Source organism: Schistocerca americana, chromosome 8 (genome assembly GCF_021461395.2).
Source record: "Schistocerca americana isolate TAMUIC-IGC-003095 chromosome 8, iqSchAmer2.1, whole genome shotgun sequence".
Taxonomy (NCBI): Eukaryota; Metazoa; Arthropoda; class Insecta; order Orthoptera; family Acrididae; genus Schistocerca; species Schistocerca americana.
This window is the reverse complement of record NC_060126.1, coordinates 387,137,570-387,163,708: the sequence shown is the minus strand read 5'-3', so window position 1 is coordinate 387,163,708 and position 26,139 is coordinate 387,137,570. Positions and strand designations below refer to the sequence as shown.

Here is a 26,139-nt window from a genome sequence, read left to right as displayed (position 1 = left end):
ACTTTTCAAAACACCCTCTTAAAATGAACATCAACAAAAATAAAACAAGGGTAATGGAGTGGAGTTGGATTAAATCCGGTGATGTGGAGAGAATTAGATCATGAAATGAGACACTATTAGGGGAGCAAAATAGCTGATGATGGCAGAATTAAAGAGGATATAAAATGAAGATCTGCAATATTATGGAATGCTTTTCTTAAAAAGAAAAATACATAATCATCTAACATAAATTTTAAGTGCTATGAATTCTTTTCTGAAAGTATTCGACTGGAATGTCACCTTATATGAAAGTGCTTCTGCAACATCATGCTAAAGAGAGCACTGAAGATAGATATGTACATTGGCTAACTAAAGAAGAACTGCAGAAAATTTACGATACAAACTGACTAAAAGAAGGAACCACTTGATAGGATACATTTTGGTGGAGGGAGGGAGGGATTTGACGATTTGCATGAGCAACGCACAATCAATGCTGCTAGTACTGCGAAGTGTTGAACAAGGCAAGAATTGCATATCGCCGCAAAAGACAAGACCAATCGATTCAAGAGTCATCCTCCACCATGACAATGTGCGACCTCATACTGCAGCTCTAACTGTCTCTAAGCTACTGGAAATGCACTGGACTACTCTTGATCATCCTCCTTACAGCCTGAACTTATCACCCTGCGATTTTCATTTATTGAGATCACTTAAAGAAGCTCTAGGAGGGCGACAATTTGAAGACGACGACAGTGTGGAAGACTTCGTGCGCAACTGGCTGGTGACAGTGTCCCAGTTCTTTTTATGACGAGGGCATCAAAAAGCAGCCCATATGCTGGGACAAGTGCATTTCCAAAGCAGGAGTCTATGTGGAAAAGTGCCTTGAGTTTTTCAATAAATGAATTTAAATAAAAAATAAAATCCTATTTATATTTGATCCACCCTTGTATGTAAAGATAGATTTTTTTTAATGACTCCCAATACATATGTGTGCACACTGATCATCCAGAACATCATGACCACCGACCTACTACTGATACAAATCTGTCCAAGTGGTATCAGAATCACCTGGCAAGGAATGACTGCTAGTCAGACACATGAATGGTGCATGTAGTATCAGTGAGGGTGCTGTCCCTGTGTAGAATGGGGAAGCCAAATGATCTATCTGAGTTTGACCAAGGGCAGATTGTGATCACCTGAAGGCTCAGCATGAGCATTTTGGAGACTGCACAGCTCATCAGGTGCTCAAGGACTGCTGTTGTGAGTGTCTTCAACATATGGTGAAACCCAGATGAAACCATGTCCAGATGTTTTTTTGCAAGGTTGGGCAGCCACCCCCTCATTACAGATGCCACACGTCATACACTGGGCAGACTGGTAAAATAAGACAGGCAGCGAATTGCGGCAGAACTAACATCAGACTTTAATGCCACACAGAGTACAAATGTGTCTGAATGCACAGTGGACCGAACACTCCTAATGTTGAGACTCCGCAGCCAACAACCCATGCATGTGTTAATGTTAACACCACGACATCGGCAACTATAAGTGAAATGGGCACGTGACCATTGGCACTGGATGGTGGTGCAGTGGCACAGTGTTGTATGGTCTGATGAATCCCAAGACCTTCTTCATCATGTCGATGACGGAGACAAGCTGGCAGCAGCTCCGTTATGCTCTGGGGAACATTCACATGGGCATCCACAGGTCCAGTGGAGCGTCTGCAAGGCCCTATCATGACATCCAAGGAATATCATACAATGTTTGCAGACCATGTACACCCCTTCATGACAATCATGTTTCCCGATGGCAGTGGGATGCTTCATTAGATAATGTGCCATGTCACAAGGCCAAGACTGTGACAGAGTGTTTTGAGGAAGAACACAGTGGTGAGCTACAATTGATATGCTGCCCCCCCCCCCCCAACTCACCAGATCTGAACCCAATCAAACACAAACATGATGCCAGAATTCACAGTCCTCCACCCCCCCCCCCCCCCCCTCCCCCCCAAGAATTTATGGGAATTAGGTGACGTGTGTGTGCAGATGTAGCGCCAACTCCCTCCAGAGACCTACCAAGGCCTCACTGCTTCCATGACATGCTATATTGTAACTGTTATACGCGCCAAAGGTGGATATACCAGCTATTAGGTAGACGGTCATACTGTTCTGGCTGATCAGTGTATACAAAATATAATACACAAAAATGATTCATGTAAGTTGGCTGTTATTCTAACCTCACTGATTTGATGGATCAATGTATGGAAGGATGATCAACGCAACAGTACAATAACTCACAAATTGTCCACCTATACAGACACTGGCCAACACTACTTCTCATGCATGTATCAGAAATTCCATAATACTACTGTAGAAACCTGAAAAGAAGAAATTGCAGCCTCACAGCTGTCACTGGAGGGCTGGTATAGCTGTAGCTCAAATTATGTTCAATGGGACTCATGTGTGAACATGCCTGTAACCAAATTCACTGAATGCCTTCAATCTTGTATATGTAATCCAGCATTTGAATTCTAAGAAAACACACACTGTCACCCATAAAGAGAAAAGAATAGAACATGGCAGGACAAAAGTATAAATGATCTCATAACCAAACTTTCAGATTGACAAAGAACTGTTTTTGGTTAGGTGGAGGCTCATACAATTATTAATGCCGAATCCTGTCCTCATCATCAGTCCACCATCCTGATATCAAGATGTTCTGTCCACAAATGCAAAGTTATTTAATGTTTTTGCATAAATATTTGGATTGTCAGAGTTAACACTACAGTGCAATTTGTGGGAGACTAAATTGTGCTTCCATGCATAGTGTTTATCTGCCCAATCTCAGTGGATACTACAATGTTTTGTGATAATGACACAAACACACACACACAATGAATTCTGGGTTGACAGTCTGCATCATTTTGTTGTTCATTAGACACTCTGCAAACAAACTGCCTCGGTCAACTATTTTGATGGGCTTTGATGAAGCAAGCCTAACTCTATACTCTTATGGACAAGTTTAACCTTATGTTCCTTGAAAATCTCTCTCTGTCTGGAAGCAAGACTATACCCATCAAATTACACTTTGGGACTCTGGTATTTGCAACAGCACATTTTTACTGACCTATTTTATTGTACCACTGTCTTGCCATATCACAGTTATTAATAATTAAAATTATTGACTTATACCAAAGTGAAGAATAATGATGTCAGGAGCTGTAACACTTAGCTAAGGAGTAAAGGAATACAAGGGAAAGAGTCAATGTAACAAATATGAAAATAAACAAAAAGAAAAACTAATGAGCGGCTAACTGCAAAATACAATTCCCTTCTATAAATTTCAGAAAAGTAATTTTACTAGACAAGAAATTAATGGCTCCTAGAAGAAAAAAAACTGATAATTCCACAGCAACTGCACTGATAAATTCGCTTGTAAAAGTATATCTGTGTTCTAGCAGGAAAAGTAATAATATTACAACTGTAATTCTAGAAACTGATGGATTACAGACTGTGATGCAAAAAGATATACACCAGAATTCTTTTCTGGGCTGATAAATTTGATACAAAATTTCTTGACCAGAGAAGTATTAATTCAGTGCAGTATTCTTAGCTTCTTCTCTTTTTAATTAAAACAATTAGGTCGCTATTTGGAAGCCCCTTTTCCTTATATCTTTTGGTCTTGTCTGAGAAAATCATGAATCCAAATGAAGAATGTACTGTCTCTCTTCTTTCTACAGTGGATTCAAACATACTTTCCAGATCTGTGCATATACTGTTTATGATATGTATGTATAATGTATATGCTCCTCAGCCTTTCACCAGCAAGTTGTGTTCCATAAATGCTGTGACTTATTTAGGACAGTTAGGATTCCCTGCAAACAGCATATTTTACAGTGATCACTGAACTAAAAGAGTGCCTGCACATTATAAACTTTACAACAAAAAAAGGGTACTTTTGCTGCAGTTTAATCCAACATGTGAAGCACTACTCATTTCTCGTGGCTTTTCCTTTAAATTTCCTCTGCAACAACACCTTCTTATTAACTTTGTGACACTAACCATAAATGCAATGTGTTACATTCATATGAGCCACTTTTATAGAGGCTTCTTATCAAAAGTGTTACTTGTAAAGAGTTTCATTGATCTAAAGAAATTCAAGCATTTAAAACTACATGAGACAAAGAGATATACGTTGCCCTTTAATATGAATAATTGAAACAAAGGAATTAATAGGGACCAAAAGGTAAAAAAGAGATAGAATTTCTTTAAAAATGATAAAGCACCTTTTTTCAGTAGTTCTTCACACTTAATGCTGGGACTAACAAAAGGTGGTGCTGTTCTTGATTTATCTGGGATGTCCCAGTAACGCAGGCACTCTCGTCGAATGTCTGACTGACGACTTTCTGTCAAATTAGTGTCCCGGCAAAATGCAGCTATCTTCACCAGATTAACAACCTGGCGTTCACCAATGCTGCAAAATGTTTCATCTGCCTTAGACACACACATTCACTTTTTATGTAACTTTTTTCCATCATAAGTAAATATCTGAACCAAAAGCAAAAATATGTATAGTGTACAATGAAATCATCTCTAACAGAGTATATTATGGTAACAACTATCTTTACATAATTTTGTTGTGTACTCTTGTGGAAATAGTTTGAGCTACATCAAATCTATGAGAATTTAAAAAAAACACAAGGAAGAAACAGCAAAAACAAAGTAGTGAGAACAAAACATGTAACAGAGAATGACTGTTAAGCCAAAAACTGAAGTGGGGCAATGAGTAACAAAAAGTATGTTAGTGTGAAGAAACTGAACTGGGTTACAAAAAAAAAATTATAGATAAAAACAACATACATTAACATCAATAAGGAATTTAAAACCACTGAACAGAAATAATATGGATAAACAAATGCATTCAAATCTGAAGATTCACATGTGAAATATTTTGCTGCTCAATCAGGTCTAAGTTTCTGTTCAGCTTGGCTATGGGCCTTTTACCCACTTCATTTCATCTCATAGCTTTTCACTTTATCTTACTCGTACAGATAGATTAAAAAAAAAAAAAAAAAAGATATGGACTCAATTCACAGTAGTAAAATAAAGTCAGAGAAGGAAGATGAGCTGTAACAGCTATACAGGAAAAGGTAATGGATGGTGGACTGTTTCCCTAGTGTGTTTAACATTCTGATGGCAATGAAGCCCCTAACACCAACCTTGGTAAGAAGCAAAGAATCATCTAATCTTTCATCTTTCAGTATCTCATCCAAGTGACAAATGAACTGCAAAAATTTTGAAAGCAGCATTTCAATGTGACTTCTCCCATATGTCCGTTCAATGTTTCATCACCACTACACCTCACTTTCGGAGCAATAAAGGAAGATGGAAACAGTACATACAGGTATGAAAGAACAATTAGTAAAATGGTGGCAACATTAATATGGGAGATAACAAAAGAAATCTGAAAGAATATGAAAGAGAGAAGGAAAATGAGGAAACTGGTATGAGGAAAAAATGACTGAGCAAGACACAACAAGGAAGAAAAGTAGCATGCCAGTGCAAGTAGAGACAGAATAAACAGTTAACAGTCATAGTAATGTGGAAAGATGAAGAATAAGCAGCAATACGGGATGAGAATGATTAAGTAACATGGAACTCACTGGTAAAGGAGAAGACTGCCACACCAGAATTCACACAAGCAAAAGTTTCACGTGTGTCAGTTCAAATGGTGCAGCTGTTGTAATAAGTCAATCAACCACCATTTTATACATCGAGGTGAGGTAAAGCAGGTGGTAGACTTTGGTTTATTGGTAGAACACTGGGAAATGCAGTCAGGCTACAAAGGACACTGTTTACAAACCACTCGGGTGACTGGTTCTAGAATACTGAACAGTTCTAGAACATTGATCAAATGAGTGGTATCTGTATCAAATAGGACTAACAGGGGATACTGAAGGTATACAGAGAAGTACAGTATGAATGATCACGGTTTCTTTGATCCATGGGAGGAGGTAACAGAGATACTGAAGGAGATGAACTGTAAGACACTTGAAGATAGATGTAAGCTATCCTGAGAAAGTCTTTTAACAAAGTTTCAAGAACAGGCTTTAAATGATGACAGTAGGAATTACTACAACTGACAATGTATCGCTCACAGAGGGCTCATGAGGATAAGATCAGAATAATTACTGCATATATAGAGGCATTCAAACAATCATTCTTCCTGTGATCCATACATGAATGGAATGGAAGAAACCCTAATATAATAACTGGTAATGGCATGTACCCTCTCATGCACTTCATAATGGTTTGCAGAGTATAGATGTAGATGTAGATCTGACAAAAGTCATGGGATAGCGATATGCACATATAAAGAGGGTAGTAGAATCATGTACACAATATACGAGGGCTATCCACAAAGTACATTACGTTTTGGAATTAAAAATAAATAAAGTATTGGAAATTTTTTTATTATATACAGATGAAAGCCACACTTAAATACTACTTTTCTACATAGTTGCCATTTAAATTAAGGCACTTATCATAGCGATGGATGAGCTTGGAAATTCCTTCGTCGTAAAATTCGGCCTCCTGCCCCTTCAACCACGTGGTTACCTCTTCTTGAAGCTGTGCGTTGTCATCAAAACGCTGCATAGCCAACCACTTCTTCATTGCTGGGAATAAGTGGAAGTCGCTCGGTGCCAGGTCGGGACTGTACGGCGGATGAGGAAACAACTCCCACTTAAAAGATACGAGAACTTCACGAGTGGCATTTGCCGTGTGGGCCCGGGTGTTGTCGTGAATCAGCAAGATCTTTGAGCCCAACTTTCCCCTGCGCTTGTTTTGTATTGCTCTTCTGAGGCTGTGCAGAGTTTGGCAATACCTTTGAGAGTTTATTGTAGTGCCTCTTTCCAGGAAATCCACAAAAATCACACCTTTTCTGTCCCAAAAGACGGTCGCCACGTGGTTGAAGGCGCAGGCGGCCGAATTTTACGACGAAGGAATTTCCAAGCTCATCCATCGCTATGATAAGTGCCTTAATTTAAATGGCAACTATGTAGAAAAGTAGCATTTAAGTGTGGCTTTCATCTGTATATAATAAAAAAAAATTTCCAATACTTTATTAATTTTTAATTCCAAAACGTAATGTACTTTGTGGATAGCCCTCGTATGAAAGGGCAGTGCATTGTACTCAGGTAAGTGATGTGAAAAGGTTTCCGATGTGATGATGGCTGAGAATTAACAAGACTTTGATCACAGAATGGTAGCTGGAGCTAGATACTTGAGACTTCCCATTTCGGAAATCATTAGGGAATTCAATACTCTGAGATCCACACTGCCAGGAGTGTGCCAAATTTCAGACATTATCTTTCACCACGGACTATACAGTGTCCAACAGCCTTCACTTAAAGACTGAGAGCAGTGGCATTTGTGTACAGTTGTCAGTGCTAATAGACAAGCTACACTGCAGGAATTAACCACAGAAACAATGTGGGGCATATGACAGATATACCGTTAGGACTGTGTGGTGAAATTGTGCGTTAATGGGCTATAGCAGCAAGAGACTGACATGAGTGCCTTTGCTAACAGTACAACATAGCCCGCAGCATGTCCGCTGGGCTCGTGACGTATCATCTGGCTCCTAGATGCCTAGAAAACCATGGCCTGATCAGATGAATCCCAATTTCAGCTGGTAAGAGTGGATGGTAGGGTTCAAGTGTGTTGCACACCCCACAAAGCCATGGACCCAAGTTGTCAACATCTATGGATGACAATTTGCCATGTCACTGGGACACAATTATTTGCAATTGGCTTGAAGAACATTGTGGACAGTTTGAGTGAATGATTTGGGCACCCAGACTACCCAACATAAACCCCATCGAACTTTTATGGGACATAATCAAAAGATCAGTTCATGTACAAAATCCTGCACTGGCAACACTTTCACAATTATGTATGGATAGAGAGGCTGCACGGCCCAATATTTATGCAGGGGACTTCCAATGACTTGTTGAGCCCACACCATGTTGAGCTGCTGCACTATGCCAGGCAAAAGGAGGTACAGCACAATATCAGGAGCTACCCCACGACTTTTGTCACCTCAGTGTGTAATGGACTGTCACTTGTCACTACTGACTAACCTTCATCCTTGAACATAGTTTTGTAAGTTCCATGCTGTTGTGGTCAACAAAATGTCCAATATGCTGCACAGTCTGCTGCATGAATAGGACACATAATGCAAAATTATGATGGCTGCATTGGTGTTACAATGAAATGGAAGGGCACCATTTTCATGCACTTAAGAAAGCCAAAGTCACAGAGGAGTAAATGGTTAATGCACTTATACCAAAAGTAGTACGGAACTAAAAAGAAAATTTTCACACTGTATTTTCATGGACTGCAGACTCTCTCTGAGAGTATAAGCACCGCATAATGAGGTAAAAAAGATATCTTTAACAAATAAACAATTTGTGAAAAACAACTTGAAACATGTATCGAACTGTCTAGATGTCATCATCATGAAAAGTATGCAGCTGGGTAGAAAAAGTTGGAGGGTAAGATGAAGAAATGCAGTGTTAAGTATGAAGGAACATTGCATGGAGCACTTAATTTCCTTGAGAAAATGCAAAGTAATGAAAACATGATACACTTCCACATCACAAAGGCGAGATTAATTGACATATAAGAGGCCAAAGTTCGAGGATTTTGAGCACTTCTTATAGGTAAAATGGTCTTCCATTCAGATCTTGAAGTGTGGATTACTGTCAAAGATGTCATAATCAGGAGAAGCAAAACTGACATTCTATGGGTCAGAGCATGGAATGTTAAATTCTTTAATTTGGTAGGTAGGTAGGTTGTTGTTGTTGTTGTTGTTGTTGTTGTGGTCTTCAGTCCTGAGACTGATTTGATGCAGCTCTCCATGCTACTCTATCCTGTGTAAGCTTCTTCATCTCCCTACCTACTGCAGCCTACATCCTTCTGAATCTGCTTCGTGTATTCATCTCTTGGTCTCCCTCTACAATTTTTACCCTCCACGCTGCCCTCCAATACTAAATTGGTGATCCCTCAATGTCTCAGAACATGTCCTACCAACCGATCCCTTCTTCTAGTCAAGTTGTCCCACAAGCTCCTCTTCTCCCCAGTTCTATTCAATAGGTAGTTAGGTTAGAAGATTTAAAAATGGAAATCAATAGCCTGAAGTTATATATAGCGGGAATTAGTGAAGTGTGGTGGAATTGATAATACTGAGGCAAGACAGGGACTTTGAAACCAGATTTTGACCTGTAACATTTTTCCATGGGCAGATGTGGACTTGGACCATAACTTACAGGTTATGAACTGCAGACTGAAACTAAAGAATTGTAAAAAGGTAGGAAATTAGTGAGATGAGACCTGGATAAACTTAAGAAACCAGAGGTTGCTAAGTGTTTCAGAGAATGCATCACACAATGTTGGACTAAAATGGGGGAAAGGAATAAAGTAGAAAACAAATGGGTAGCTTTGTGAGATAAAATAGGAAAGGCAGCAGAGGATCACATAGGTAAAAAGGCAAGGTCTAAAGAAAAGTCCTGAATGATACAGGAGATACTAAATTTAACTGATGAGAGGAGAAAAAAGAACAGCACATGAAGAAAGTGAAAGGGCACACAGATGTCTTAAAAATGAGACTGACAGTAACTGCTGAATGGTTAAGCAGGACTGGCTACAGGAACAATACAAGGCTGTATGAGAATGCGTAACTAGAGGAAAGATAGATACAGCCTGTAGGCAAATTAAAGAAACATTTGGAGAAATGAAGAACAGCTGTATGAATGTCAAGATGTTTGATGGAAAGCCAGTAATAAGCAGAGATGGGAAAGCTAAAAGAAGGAAGGAATATACAGGGACACTAAATATGGGAAATTAACTTGAGGACAATGTTATAGAATGAGAAGAGGAAGTAGGTGAAGATGAGATGGGAGATACGATACTACATGAATAATTTCACAGTGCACATTCCCTCACAATTATTCATATCCTTGGGAGAGCCACCTATGACAAAATTATTCTACCTGATGAGCAATATTTGTGAAACAGGTGAAATACTGTCAGACTCCAAGAAAAATGCAATGATTCAAATTCCAAAGAAGGCAGTAGCTGACAGATGTGAATACTACTGACCCCTCAGTTTAATAAGTCTTGGGCTGCAAAATATTGACATGGACTATTTGCAAAATTATGGAAATACTGGTGGAAGTCAATCTGAGGGAAGATCAGTTTTGGTTCTGGACAAATGTGGGAACACGTGAGGAAATACTTACCCTAAGACTTATCCTATAATATAGGTTGAAGAACGGCAATACGATGTTTATAGTACTTGTAGATTTAGAGTAAGTTATTGACAAGGTTGACATGACTAGATTTTTTGAAATTCTGAATATCGCAGTGATACAGACAGTGAACAATTATTTACAATCTGTACAGAAACCAGACTGCAGTTATAACATTCGAAGAACATGAAAGGGAAGCTGCAGTTGAGAAGGGAGAAAGAAATTGGTGTAGTCTATCCCCAATGTTATTCAAGATGAACACTGAGCAAGCAGTAATGGAAATCAAGGAGAAATTTGAGAAAGCAATTAAAGTTCATGGAGAAGAACTACAAACTTCAAGGTTTGTCAATTTGTCAGAGACAGCAAAGGATTAGGAACAGCAGTTGAACAGGATGGATAGTGTCTTGAAAAGAGATAATAAGATGAATGCCAATGAAAGGATAAAAAGAGTAATTCAGTGTAATTGAATTAAATCAGTTGATCTGGAGGGAATCAGATCAGAAAATGAAAAACTTAAAGTAGTAGAGAGGTTTTGTAATTTGGGTAGTAAAATAACTGATGATGGCCAAAGTAGAGCAGATGTAAAATGCAGAATGGCAATAGTAAGAAAAGCATTTTTGAAAAAGATGAATTTGTTCGTATCTAATATTAACACAAGTATTAGGAAGTCTTGAAGTATTTGTTTGAGTGTAACCTTGTAAGGAAGTGAATTGTGTATGATAAGCAGTGCAAACTAAAGATAATAGAAGCTTTTGAAAATCAGTGCTACAGAAGAATGCTAAGCATTAAATGGGTAGATCAAATAACACATGAGGAGATAGTGAATCAAATTGGGGAAAATAGAAATTTATGGCACAACTTGACTGAAAGAAGGCATCGGAAGATAGGACACATCTTGAGGTATCAAGGAATCATCAGTCCGGTAATGAAACAATGTGTGTGACGTGTGATTGGGGGGAAGGGTGGGGGGGTGGGGGGGAGTACAAACTGTAGAGGGAGACCAAAGCTTGAATATTGTAAGCAACTTCATATAGATGTGGGTGTGGTAGTTATGCAGAGATGAAGAGGCTTTCATTGGTCAGACTAGCATGGAGAGCTACTTCAAACCAATCTTTCAACTGAAGACCATTACAACATAAGGTTAGCACACCCCAAGAGTATCCATACATATTATAAAAATGGTTGCACTTATATATTTACTGTGTTCCACATCTTCAAAACCACTGGACTGATTTAAACCAAACTTAGTGCACAGTCAATTACTGTCTTGAAATCATTGTTGTGGATGTAAGAACCACCTATCGATCAAAGGGTTGTGGGTGAAAAAGCAGTGTAGTACATGATGCACCAATACCCATCCAGCATTTGTGAATGGGAGCACTTAAGAGACTTTGCAACAAACCTAACACATAATTTCAAACATTTACGAAACCTCTTCTCATTGACAAACCCCACAAAATGTTGAAAGGAAAAAAAATCATCACTTACTTCATTTTTGCTGTTCATGCGCAAGACTGCCGTGTGAAGCATGACATTTTAATTTATTATTTCTTTACTATCAACTGTTTTCATGATGCATTTTGCAGACAGCATTCATGCCTACCACTGAATGTACCAGAGAAATTGTATCATTATACAACACAAAATTCAGGAAATAGGATGTGTTAAAAACTACCGAATCATGCAAGACACTTAACTTTATTATTTCACTGCTACTAACTTCATTTGCAACACTTTCTCCAGACACTATCCACATCTGCCACTGAATGTGACTATAAAAATATATCACTGTAGTTTAGGGGATAAGATATCAAATACTGAGGTGCACTAAAAACTGCAGCATCATGTATGATGTTTTCATGTATTTCTTCTTTACTACTAATTCTATTCGCAATGCATTTCGCATACAGTAACCACATGTGCCGCTGAATGTGCCTACGAAAATATATCACTGTATTACACATAGTTCAGGAGATCGTTAACAATGAGATGCGTGAAAAACTGCTGCATTAATTTATTACTCTTTTCTACTAACTCTATTCACAACACACTTCACAGAGAATAACTACATATACCATTGGATGTACATGCAAAATTATTTCATTGTGCAGCACATAGTTCAGGAGACACAACATCACAAACATTGAGTTGCGTGAAAATGAAACTGCAGGGCAAAATTCGCAAGAGATACAGGTGAAATACGTATAAAAATATATACAAAATACGTTAAATATATGTGAAATATATCTGACGTGTGCATGGGTACATCTGTGTTGAAAAGCTCATCCAAAGCTCCTGGAATGTATTCAACCAGATTTGGATCACTTATTAGTTACAATAAGGAAAGAAATAATGTGGGGTGAGAACTTCCAGCCTCCTATTGGGTTGAGTGTGATACAGTAGAGAGAGAAGGGAGGAGGAGAAGAAGATGGACAGAGAGGGAGGGAGGGAAGGAGGACATGAAGACAGATTGCAGGGGGGGGAGATGGACACAGATAGGGGGAGGAGGAGATGAACAGAGAGAAGGAACACTCAGACCTGCCGCAAGCCATCTAGAGTATGCTGGAACTGTGAGCTCAGAAAGATGGCATAGGATACATGTACTGAGATTGATAATAGAAGACCCTGCTTAAAAACTAATAAGTATATGGAAACTATCATCTGTAAAGGGCAACAAGAATGAGTCCAAATGTGCTGCTAATATCTGACAAGTATTAAAGTTATAAATCAACACAAAATGTAGGAAGCCCAGCCCTCGAAGAATGCAGCACTTCTGAGGAGGGGGCGAAGGGAAGGGGAGGGGAAGATGTAATGATGAGAGAGGGAGGGGGAAATGGACAGTGAGAGGACACAGTAGGAGATGGACAGAGACAGGGGAAGGAAGTGATAGGCAAAGGGAGGAAGGAGGAGGAAATGAACAGGCAGAGAGGGAGGAGGAAGTGGACAAAGAAGGGGAAGATCAGAAGGTGGACAGAAAGATGGGAGACGAGGAGATGGACAGAAAAAGGGGTGGAAGAGATGGACAGAGAGAGGGGCAGGAGGAGATGAACAGAGAGCAGGTGGTGGGGGAGGTGGACAGATTGAGGTGGCAGAGAAGATCAACAAAGAAGTGATGGGGGAGGAGACTGATAGAGATATAGAGGGGGGGGGGGGGGGGGAAAGTAGGAGATGGACTAACAGAAGACTGCAGAATAAATACATACCCGGGCAACGTCGGTATTCAGCTGGTATTTGTGTAGAAATATTTTCACAAGTCTAGATTAGTCAAGTGGGTATTTAAATTTAATGGTTCCAGGATGGCCTCTATTTACTCCTGCACTGTTTTGTCCAACACTTGCAACATGCATACCCTACATTCTCCAATCTGATGGCCTCAAGCAATAACAACAAAGCTAAAACACACTTAAAAAAGCAAGCAATGTAGATTTGCAGGTGGTTAACTTTGCTTCTTATAAATATCATGAAAAATATCTTAAAAACATAGTATTTCATCATGCTGAAAAAAAATGAACCTTCAGTTGATGAGTAACTATATAATAGACTTCCCAATCATATGGTTACATTAGATCTCTGGATTTGTTAAACCACTTTGAAAATTACACATCATTATCAAGTTGACAGATATTATAAGGAAAAATTCTTCACAAGTGGATGAAGGCAAAGATACCCTTTGGAAGTATAGGCTGATGAAGGGTTCAAAGAGACCGAACATCCTAGGCCATCAGTCTCTTATTCACCCTTCACCCCCACCCACCCTACCTGTCTGTATCCAGAGTTAATCACATATGTAGGTATGAGAATGTTTTCTAAATGTTTGCAGAGTATGTATCTCAGGTGGAACATGACTACCAGCCCGGTTTTTAAATAGCAGTATGTGGTAAACTTCCTAAACACGACATCCAGGCTGGCTGTCTCACCAGCCCTTAATGTTACCCTTAACGTTAAACTGTGAAGCATATTTGAGCCAGGATGGGCTCACTTTCCCCATGCCACAGAAGCAGCACATTAAAACTCTTGACTATCTGAGTGGGCAGCATGTAGGCAATCTCATGAAATGCTGTGTTTTAAAACTATAGTAAGGAAAGTTCTAGCAGAATGCAAATAATTGAGGAGTAAGGGAGACAGCTGACTCTGAGCGTATGTGTGTACTATAGCTCATTAAAGAACTTGTCTGAAAGCTACAAAAGTTTCCATTATTTTCTGTGTATCTTTCAACAATTCAATGCTTCATCTGTTCACTCAGTTGTGAGTCGTGTACACTCCTCCTGACCTTACACCCTCCCCGCCTCCTCCTAACCCCATTCTTGAGCAGTCAGTACAGCTGAATAAGTGCGCAATTAGGCCAGATGATCTCTCCCTCACTCTCTCTCTGAACTCTGAAAGAGAGAGACAGACAGACAAACAGAGAAGGAGCGGGAAAGGGAGGGGGCACGAGAGAGGGAGTGAGGGAGAGGGAGGGAGGGAGGGAGAGAGAGAGAGAGAGAGAGAGAGAGAGAGAGTGTGTGTGTGTGTGTGTGTGTGTGTGTGTGTGTGTTGGAGCCTCAAAATTTAGTCTTTGAGGATATCTGTGCACAACCCATCATTTGTACAATGAGGTGACAAAAGTCATTGGGATACCTCCTAATATGATGTTGGAATTCCCTTTGCCCAGCATAGTGCAGAAACTCAATGTGACATGTATTCCCCTGCAGAAATAGTGAGCAATGCTGCCTTTATAACCATCCATAAATGCGAAAATGTGGCTGGTGCAGGATTTTCTGCAAGAACTGATCTCTAGATGTCTCCTAAATGTTCAGTGGAATTGATGTTGAGTGATCTGGCTGGCCAATTCATTCGCTCTAGCTAGTTCTTCACAACAACTCTGAACAATTATGGCCCAGTGACATGGCACATTGTCGTCCATAAAAATTACATCATTTTTTGGGAACATGAAGTCTATGAAGGGCTGTAAATGTTCTGCAAGTAGCCACATATAACCATGTCTAGTCAATGATCAGTTCAATTGGAACAGCGAGCCCAGTCCATTCCATGAAATGCAGCCGCCACCATACGGAGCCACCACTACCTTATTCTGTGCCTTGATGACAACTTGTGTCCATGGCTTTGTGGGGCCTGTGCCACCATTAGCGACCTGTGGTACCATTAGCTCTTACCAATTAACATCAGGACTTATTGGACCAGACCACAGTTTCCTAGTCATCTAGGGTTGAGCTGAATATGGTCATGAGCCCAGGAGATGCAATGCAGGCAATGTCATACCATTAGCAAAGGCACTCACATCGGTTGTCTGCTCCATAGCCCATTAACACCAAATTTTGCTGCGTTGTGCAACGGATATATTCATCGTATGCCTGACATTGATTTCTGCTTTTATTTCAAAGTGTTGATTGTCTGTTAGCACTGATAACTCTATGCAAACACCACTGCTCTCAATCATTAAGTGAAGGCCATTGGCCACTGCGTTGTCCGTGATGAGAGGTAATGCCTGAAATTTGGTGTTCTTGGCACACTCTTGACAATGTGGATTTCAGAATATTGAATTCCCTAATGATTTCCAAAATGGAATGTCCCATGTGGCTAACTCCAACTACCATTCTGAATTCAAAGTCTGTTAATTCCCATCATGTTACTATAACAACGTTAGAAATCTTTTTATATGGATCCTCTGAGTACAAATTACAGTTCCGTTAATGCACTGTCCTTTTATATGTTGTGGATGCAATACTCTCACCATCTGTATATGTGCATATCGCTATCCCATGCCTTTTGTAGCCTCTGTTTATGTAGGCAAGTCGTTGTCTGTCTTTATTTTTTATTGGTAACTTACATCCTGGAATTTTCATATCTCAAAAGTTTTACTTTTTAAAGTTAAAGTGTGAAATGAAGGAAACTAAATTAACAATGTGTTATGGTAACTAAATATATTCTAAAACATTCTCAACAATTTTAAATGATCAAGATGTAATTAAAAAAGATGTAAGCTGTCACAAGTTATGCAATATTTCATTCTTTTATATATAAATCAACAAGACTACCTAACACTACAGTATTCTAATTTAATACTTATTGTGTTCAATCGTTAAGTCAGTTGCCTGGAAAAGGAAGTAAATTTATTATGAAAAACATGGCAGTTCAAAAGTGCAAAAGGTACAAACTCTCATTCCTTCATAGTAGCCAATTTTTAAAGTTATATAATGCACTTCTTTCATTTGTAAAAGATGTCCTATGTGTTCCCTATCAAGAAAAGACATATTATAATCAGTATGTCTTCCTTACTGAAAATGTGCAAAATTCCTTATTTACTAAGGGTTGTTTCCACTGAATGTGCTTTGAGGACAAATTCACCAGAGTTGTTGTCTAGTCTTTGAAGGAAGCACTCGGGTGATGAATTCATGGTATACAGAGACTGACAGTTAAAGCATGCAAGTATCAATGGATTGGAATATTTTCACATGACATGCATATGGGGCCTCAGGATGGCATATTGAAAGGCTGAAACTGGTTGTCAAAATAAAATAAAACAACTTCTCAAAATGTACAGCTGTTCGGTGATTTTCCTTGGTAAATAATTTCACTATGGTCAATTTTGCTAATAGTTCCACATCAACCAGAAAGAAGTAATTTATGTGGACAATTCTAGCAGCTGTTGTGTGGTTGCCCTAAAGCCGCAAACAGTTAAGAATTAAGATTCACTTTCATTCAGTTTCTCTCAACTACCATATTACAAGTCCACCTTACATTGTTGTCAGAAGTCTCATCAACAGAAAGCAAAATGAGAGTACAAAAAGTTTCACTCCTGATGACCTGAATAATTGGCAAATTAGAAGACAATTACAGACAGCTGATCATAATACTTGAGTAACATTTTTCTAGCAAGTATATTCAGCCTATTCAGTAGATACTTCTGTTACATTTGAGCACCACCCTTAGCAGAACATTGATGTCAGTGATGTACTAAAAGCAAAAACTATCCTTCTCAAACACATGGACCAACTACACCAAAGAATACTGCCAGCTACAACAAAGACAGTACAGGGTTCAATGTCATCTCTATTAATCAAATTGGCTGCCAATCGAATTTCAGTTGCCTCCTTACAAACACTGTCCCAAACACTGGATGTACCAGCAACTATGAGCATCTTGACAGATTTCATCTCATGTCCCACATTTAGCAAGACTACCAAGATATAAAAATATGAAAGGCTAGGAGAAATGTACATGCAGAGGAAGAAAAGGCTGATAGCTGTGTTGATAAGGACAATGAGGAGGCAGGGGAACTGACATTAGCAACAATTTAACTATTACCTATGTTAATGTTCTATAAGATTATATGCCCCCCCCCCCCCCCCCCCATGAACCATGGACCTTGCCGTTGGTGGGGAGGCTTGTGTGCCTCAACGATACAGATAGCCGTACCGAAGGTGCAACCACAACGGAGGGGTATCTGTTGAGAGGCCAGACAAACGTGTGGTTCCTGAAGAGGGGCAGCAGCCTTTTCAGTAGTTGCAGGGGCAACAGTCTGGATGATTGACTGATCTGGCCTTGTAACACTAACCAAAACGGCCTTGCTGTGCTGGTACTGCGAACGGTTGAAAGCAAGGGAAAACTACGGCCGTAATTTTTCCCGAGGGCATGCAGCTTTACTGTATGATTAAATGTTGATGGCGTCCTCTTGGGTAAAATATTCCGGAGGTAAAATAGTCCCCCATTCGGATCTCCGGGCGGGGACTACTCAAGAGGATGTCGTTATCAGGAGAAAGAAAACTGGCGTTCTACGGATCGGAGCGTGGAATGTCAGATCCCTTAATCGGGCAGGTAGGTTAGAAAATTTAAAAAGGGAAATGGATAGGTTGAAGTTAGATATAGTGGGAATTAGTGAAGTTCGGTGGCAGGAGGAACAAGACTTCTGGTCAGGTGACTACAGGGTTATAAACACAAAATCAAATAGGGGTAATGCAGGAGTAGGTTTAATAATGATTAGGAAAATAGGAATGCGGGTAAGCTACTACAAACAGCATAGTGAACGCATTATTGTGGCCAAGATAGATACCAAGCCCACACCTACTACAGTAGTACAAGTTTATATGCCAACTATCTCTGCAGATGACGAAGAAATTGAAGAAATGTATGATGAAATAAAAGAAATTATTCAGATAGTGAAGGGAGATGAAAATTTAATAGTCATGGGTGACTGGAATTCGAGTGTAGGAAAAGGGAGAGAAGGAAACGTAGTAGGTGGATATGGATTGGGGCTAAGAAATGAAAGAGGAAGCCGCCTGGTAGAATTTTGCACAGAGCACAACTTAATTATAGCTAACACTTGGTTTAGGAATCATGAAAGAAGGTTGTATACATGGAAGAACCCTGGAGATACTAAAAGGTATCAGATAGATTATATAATGGTAAGACAGAGATTTAGGAACCAGATTTTAAATTGTAAGACATTTCCAGGGGCAGATGTGGACTCTGACCACAATCTATTGGTTATATCCTGTAGATTAAAACTGAAGAAACTGCAAAAAGGTGGGAATTTAAGGAGATGGGACCAGGATAAACTGAAACAACCAGAGGTTGTACAGAGTTTCAGGGAGAGCATAAGGAAACAATTGACAGGAATGGGGGAAAGAAATACAGTAGAAGAAGAATGGGTAGCTTTGAGGGATGAAGTAGTGAAGGCAGCAGAGGATCAAGTAGGTAAAAAGACGAGGGCTAGTAGAAATCCTTGGGTAACAGAAGAAATATTGAATTTAATTGATGAAAGGAGAAAATATAAAAATGCAATAAATGAAGCAGGCAAAAAGGAATACAAACGTCTCAAAAATGAGATCGACAGGAAGTGCAAAATGGCTAAGCAGGGATGGCTAGAGGACAAATGTAAGGATGTAGAGGCTTATCTCACTAGGGGTCAGATAGATACTGCCTACAGGAAAATTAAAGAGACCTTTGGAGATAGGAGAACCACTTGTATGAACATCAAGAGCTCAGATGGATATCCAGTTCTAAGCAAAGAAGGGAAAGCAGAAAGATGGAAGGAGTATATAGAGGGTCTATACAAGGGCGATGTACTTGAGGACAATATTATGGAAATGGAAGAGGATGTAGATGAAGATGAAATGGGAGATACCATACTGCGTGAAGAGTTTGACAGAGCACTGAAAGACCTGAGTCAAACAAGGCCCCCGGAGTAGACAACATTCCATTGGAACTACTGACGGCCTTGGGAGTGCCAGTCCTGACAAAACTCTACCATCTCGTGGGCAAGATGTACGAAACAGGCGAAATACCCTCAGACTTCAAGAAGAATATAATAATTCCAATCCCAAAGAAAGCAGATGTTGACAGATGTGAAAATTACCGAACAATCAATTTAATAAGTCACAGCTGCAAAATACTAACATGAATTCATTATAGACGAATGGAAAAACTAGTAGAAGCCGACCTCGGGGAAGATCAGTTTGGATTTCGTAGAAATACTGGAACACGTGAGGCAATACTGACCCTGCGACTTATCTTGGAAGAAAGATTAAGGAAAGGCAAACCTACGTTTCTAGCATTTGTAGACTTAGAGAAATGCTTTTGACAATGTTGACTGGAATACTCTCTTTCAAATTCTAAAGGTGGCAGGGGTAAAATAAAGGGAGCGAAAGGCTATATACAATTTGTACAGGAACCAGATGGCAGTTATAAGAGTCGAGGGACATGAAAGGGAAGCAGTGGTTGGGAAGGGAGTAAGACAGGGTTGTAGCCTCTCCCCGATGTTGTTCAATCTGTATATTGAGCAAGCAGTAAAGGAAATAAAAGAAAAATTCGGAGTAGGTATTAAAATCCATGGAGAAGAAATAAAAACTTTGAGTTTCGCCGATGACATTGTAATTCTGTCAGAGACAGCAAAGGACTTGGAAGAGCAGTTGAATGGAATGGACAGTGTCTTGAGAGGAGTATATAAGATGAACATCAACAAAAGCAAAACAAGGATAATGGAATGTAGTCGAATTAAGTTGGGTGATGCTGACGGAATTAGATTAGGAAATGAGACACTTAAAGTAGTAAAGGAGTTTTGCTATTTGGGGAGCAAAATAACTGATGATGGTCGAAGTAGAGAGGATATAAAATGTAGACTGGCAATGGCAAGGAAAGCGTTTCTGAAGAAGAGAAATTTGTTAACATCGAGTATAGATTTAAGTGTCAGGAAGTCTTTTCTGAAAGTATTTGTACGGAGTGTAGCCATGTATGGAAGTGAAACATGGACGATAAATAGTTTAGACAAGAAGAGAATAGAAGCTTTCGAAATGTGGTGCTACAGAAGAATGCTGAAGATTAGATGGGTAGATCACATAACTAATGAGGAAGTATTGAATAGGATTGGGGAGAAGATATGTTTGTGGCACAACTTGACCAGAAGAAGGTATCGGTTCGTAGGAGATGTTCTGAGGCATCAAGGGATCACCAATTTAGTATTGGAGGGCAGCGTGGGGGGTAAAAATCGTAGAGGGGGTCCAAGAGATGAATACACTAAGCAGATTCAGAAGGATGTAGGTTGCAGTAGGTACTGGGAGATGAAGATGCTTGCACAGGATAGAGTAGCATGGAGAGCTGCATCAAACCAGTCTCAGGACTGAAGACCACAACAACAACAACAACAACAACAACAAGATTAAATGATTGCACTGCTGACTAACAATGAGAAGTCCAGATTGGAATATTGGAAATTGTGAAATGGATAGATTGCTACTCACCATAAACATGACACACTGAGTTCCAGACAGGCACAACAAAAAAGACTGTTACACTATAAGCTTTCAGCCAAAGCCTTATACAGAAAAAAAAGGAAAATACACACAATTTCACACAAGACAAGAAGGCATATCTCACACACATATGACCACTATCTCCAGCAGCTCAAGCTCAACTACAGTGGGCTAGGCTTTGGCCAAAAGCTTAGTGTGGAGAGAGAGAGAGAGAGAGAGAGAGAGAGAGAGAGAGAGGTGGGTGAGAGGGGGGGAGAGAGAGGGGGGGGGGGGGAGGGGGGGAGAGAGAGAGAGGGGTGGAGGGGAGGGGGGAAGGGGGTTAGAGAGAGGAGGGGGGGGGTAGAGAGAGACACTATGCCCATCCAAATGTTTATTAGAGTAGCATGAAAAAATTTAAAGTAAATTCGTTATGAACTTTCGAGATTTTTTGGTGATAGCGTTTCCCCTTTACTTGGCAGGCTATCACTGTTTCCAACCGACACACCTGTCACCCATGGCAGTCTATATGCCATAGGCCAGAAAAAAAGTTTTTGGCTGCATATCTTCTCCTTTTGTGTCTATGAGGTGATAAACCCCAAACTGCTAACAATCAAGAGGCCAGCTGTTTATGTACAAGATTTGATTGAAATCAGTCCAGATACACATATGCGCTCAGCTTTATATAGACAACAGATAAGATGGCGCCCCAGTAGGTATATAAAAACTCGTGCATATTCAAATACAATGTTATGTCAAAATTTCAGACCAACCAGTGAAGAAGTTTCGGAGATTTAAGATTTTAGAGAAATGAATGGAAGTGCTGTAACAAATACGTCTGAAAGGTCATGTGCAGAATTGCAATTTGGGTGGAAAGTAGAGTAGGGTAGTGGTTGTGCTCAAATACATAATATATTAAGCAATGTTATAATATATTAATCAAGTCCAGAAATAATGAACATTCTATCAGATATGGTGGAGAGCTGCAAACACAGAATAAGCAGTCCTAAACCAAGACAAAACAAAACCAAATCCACTTTGTGTCCATCTTGTAGCAAGCGACAAAGTGGTCAGTGTCTGTTCATCAGTGGTGCAGCTGAAATTTATGTTTTGGAACTAACCGTTCCTGTCTTAATACTATGAGTTCACTCAATGAGTCTACTCAAGTCCATCTGATTCCGTGTACAATCATCATGGAGCATTTTGATAATCACAATATTACCACAAATGATCAATCCACTGCCAGTATTACTGGCGCAACTGGTCTTTCGGATTCTGGGGTGGCCACGTTAAAATGCAACGTGATTCAACAGAGGAAGTCGCAGTCCTCTGGCCATCTTAAAACTAAAATAAATGCATTTTTTCAACACTTAAACAGTTATTTTGCAATCAAGTGAACTTCATAAATTGGGAGATACATTAAAAGAGCACAAGATTCAAATTTTGGCACTTCAAGAAAAATGGATGACAGACAATAACACCATAGATTTTGTAATTATTGTAGTGTTAAAAGTAAAACTGATAAAAGAATACCTAATAATAAGCACATCTGGGAGTTTCTTTTGCAGTCTCCAAAAATATTTTAAATTCAATAATGGAGGTAACATCCATTAATAATAGACTAATGACAATTCCTCTTAAATGTGCAAATAAAGCATAAACTTTAATTAATGTCCATACACCAGTCAATGATGAGAACCTTAAAAAAAACCTGAAGTAGTGAATGAAGCTTGAGAAAATTCCCTCAAACTATGTTAAATTTTAATGGGTGATTTTAATGCTCAATCAATTATATAAAAAGAAGAAATATAAGAAAAAGGTAAGTGGATTTCCTGTGCATAAATAGACAAACCAAAATGGCCAAAGGGTCATTCCATATCAAATCACCCAATAAAAAATAAATTTTACACCCACCTCCTTAGATTTTCATGAAATTTGACTCAAATGGTTCTAATACCATCCTGACAACACCTGCAATTTTTTTTCCTGTATCTCTTACAGTTTTTTTTTTATAAATTTTTAAAGTTTTTATGTTTTGCGTTTTCTGAACCTTCGGAAATGGTCAGTTTAATTTGTATTCAAAACTTTAAATTTGCTTATCTTAAAAACTCTTTTAGATAACATCATGAATTTGTGCAGCAAGTTAATTTATTATACATATTTGAAGACAAAAATGATGCTATTAAAATATATTAATATTTTTAATGGATGTTTTGTTTTATAAGAATTGCAATATCTCGAGTCTCAGACCTGATAGAATGCTCAAATTTGTTTTAATTTACTCTTAAACATATAGGCTACTTGATAAAACAAAAATAATGATGGCTTTCTAACATGTTTATTAATTATAGTAGATTACATTAGAATTATGTACAAAGATAGTTTACTTACGACACTTATGTATAACCCAACTGATTGCTTGAAACATTGAATTTTTTGAGTAATTTTGTCTTTTTGATAAACATTAATGCTGATTCAAACTGTTTTTCCACTTCATCCAAGAGCTTTCAGTTCTTTTGATACAGTCTTTTTTGAAGTAATACATTCTCCCAGTGCCGCTCGATTGAGGTGCGTCTACTACACAGACTATGTGCTCCAAAGGCACTATGCAGGAATCTTCTCTTTCAGGCCAATAAAATGATGCAGCGGGTCCTGAAGGATGTAGAAATAGAATTTCTGCATCTTCTTCATCATTGAATATTGTTTTTACCAGTCCAAAGTACCAGTTACCACCATAATTTGCAGCCACATAGCAATTTATGGATGGTTCAACACGAACCCAATCAGAAGAAGAATGGAAAGAAAAGACTAAGGAGGGTTTTACACTATCTGTAGTCCTTCTAATTTCAAGGTTGTTTGTTGGAAGTGGTTTGAAGTTATGAAAACTTCTAGTTCCAGGAATGGTTCGGGTTGCTGAAAAACATTTTTCTAGTTTTAACCGTAGCAAATCAGCTTCTTTTTTGTCAATAAAGTGAAAATGAATGTTTTCAATATTTTTTTCACAAAACTTACACACATCGATTGCTGTCATTATTTGTTCTTTGTCTGAAAGCTGTAGACTGGCTTTCCTTAAAATTCTTTTAATAGTTCCTCCTAGGCCATCACAAATTGACTTCCCATGACTTGTTGCAATAAAAAGAGTGTTGGACCTTCAAATTAAAGTCTCTCAAGTGTTCAGTCAAATTTTTAAAACTGTTTCTATTTTTGTACTGCCCAGCACAACCATCTGTAAAGTAGTGAACTGAGTCAATGTCAGTATGATGTAATGACAGCCACTTTGTAATTTCTTTTTGTACAAAGTTAACAAAACCAGTGTCATGTTCTTGGTCATCACTAATAAAACAGTGGTTGGAAACAAAAACATTGTTTTCCACATTTCTTAGAAAAACTCCAACTGGGTGTAGAGTACAACCACCTCTATTCCAGTGGTAACTTTGGATCTCATTTTGTATAACAAAGGAATAATTTTCACTGAAATCCATCACAATAATTGCTGTTTTGGGTGGTGGTTCTTCTTTCAATCTTTTAAAGGCTGCTGATTGGGATTTTGCTATAAACGAGTGTGGGGTGAGCTTTTCCAATGACCTAACCAATAAAGAAATGTAGTCTTCAACACTGATAGACTGTTTGATCATTTCTGCCCTGTCTGTGTTAACCCACTGACTGATTACAATTTCTTCTTCTAAATCATAATATTCACTTAGTTTTTCAGTTAAGCACTCTGTTAGTGCAGTATTTGCAGGACAGCTGTTGCAATGATGTAGCATGCTGTTTTGGTTTTCTGTGTTGCACACAAGCATCTTAATTAGGTCTTTATAAGATTCTTCAATTTTCACAGCATCCAGTAATAGTTTAACATTCTGGTGGATACTGCATACACATACAGTGTGTGTGCCTGCAGCACCAGCAAGGAAACACCATTTAGGTCTCAAGAAACAAAATTTTGAAAATCCTACTTCTACCTTGGGATTCTCCCATTTGAAAGAATAATAGAGTTTTCTCAAGTTACACAAAATGAGTCTTTTTTGCATGTACACATTTTTTTGAACACTTACTTTGTCTTTTGTTCCAGGTAGCACTCTGGAACTTTCATCCTTTTCATAAAAATCTGTTACAAGTCTTACTGTATTTCCAGAAAGAGTTTTACCTTTTTTTGGGCCAGGAGTTTCCAAAATACCCTTTTCAGATTTTAGCTTTCTAGCTTGTCGCAGCACGTACTCACTTACATTAAATTCTTTCATCACTTTATTTCGAGTCCAAGAATCTGCAGCCAAGGTCAGAATCTGGATTTTTCTAGACCTCCCAACAGATGAAATCTTCTCTTTCATAAGAGAAATCATTACATCAAAATCCTTTGCTTTCTCAACCACACTTTTATCTTCTTCGTCATCATCAGAACTTGGTGCATTATATTTTAATGCTTTTGAAACCGCCTTTTTTGCAGTCTTTTCAATACTGCTAACCTTCCTTTTAAAATAAGACCCTTTACTTTGTTCTGACAAGCCATGAAGCTTTATCGGTGTTAAACCTAAATAATCAAGAGCAATGTTTGTTTGTACGGGGGATTCATTTCTGGATTCCAATGATTCTAATTCAACCATGACTTCATCATCTGTTTCACTTTCATTGACTTCAACTCTTAATTTTTCCTCACAAAAGTTACGGCATGTTGAGCAAAGCTTTTGTCCAGGTTTTATGCTAACATTTTTTGTCAGTAATTGTTTAGAAAGATCCAAGCCTACACTTCTCAACGATTTTTTGATGGGCTTTTTGTGTTTTTTTAGTGGGTCTACACATGTTGTTTGATACTTTTGAAAAACATTTAAAAAGTAGTAGTTGTGGTGTGAACATATATTCTTAAATTCACACAGATTAATTCCAGATCGTAAGTGGATCAAATCTTTTTCTTCCTCACTCAATTCTGATACCGGTTGTAACTTTTTTGAAGGTGTGTACGTTGTTTGGAAACAGTCAGATTTTTTAAATAACCCTACACTACAGGTTTGAATATCTGACATACTGATTTCACTTTTGGTCTGATTAATGTTCTGGTTACTTTTATAGGATATTGGAAAAGAATCTCTGTAAACTAAGTAACAGTACTTACTGAGAGTTCGAATAAAC

At 38.7% G+C, this 26,139-nt stretch overlaps 1 protein-coding gene across 1 annotated transcript in view; it reads right to left on the bottom strand.

The window, feature by feature from the left end:
• LOC124625766 (cap-specific mRNA (nucleoside-2'-O-)-methyltransferase 1) overlaps positions 1–26,139 on the bottom strand; it is a 293,563-nt gene that overhangs the window by 107,494 nt on the left and 159,930 nt on the right. Inside the window, exon 12 of the mRNA XM_047149205.1 lies at positions 4,265–4,452. Coding sequence (XP_047005161.1) covers positions 4,265–4,452 — 188 coding nt within the window. The remainder of the gene's footprint in view (positions 1–4,264; positions 4,453–26,139) is intronic.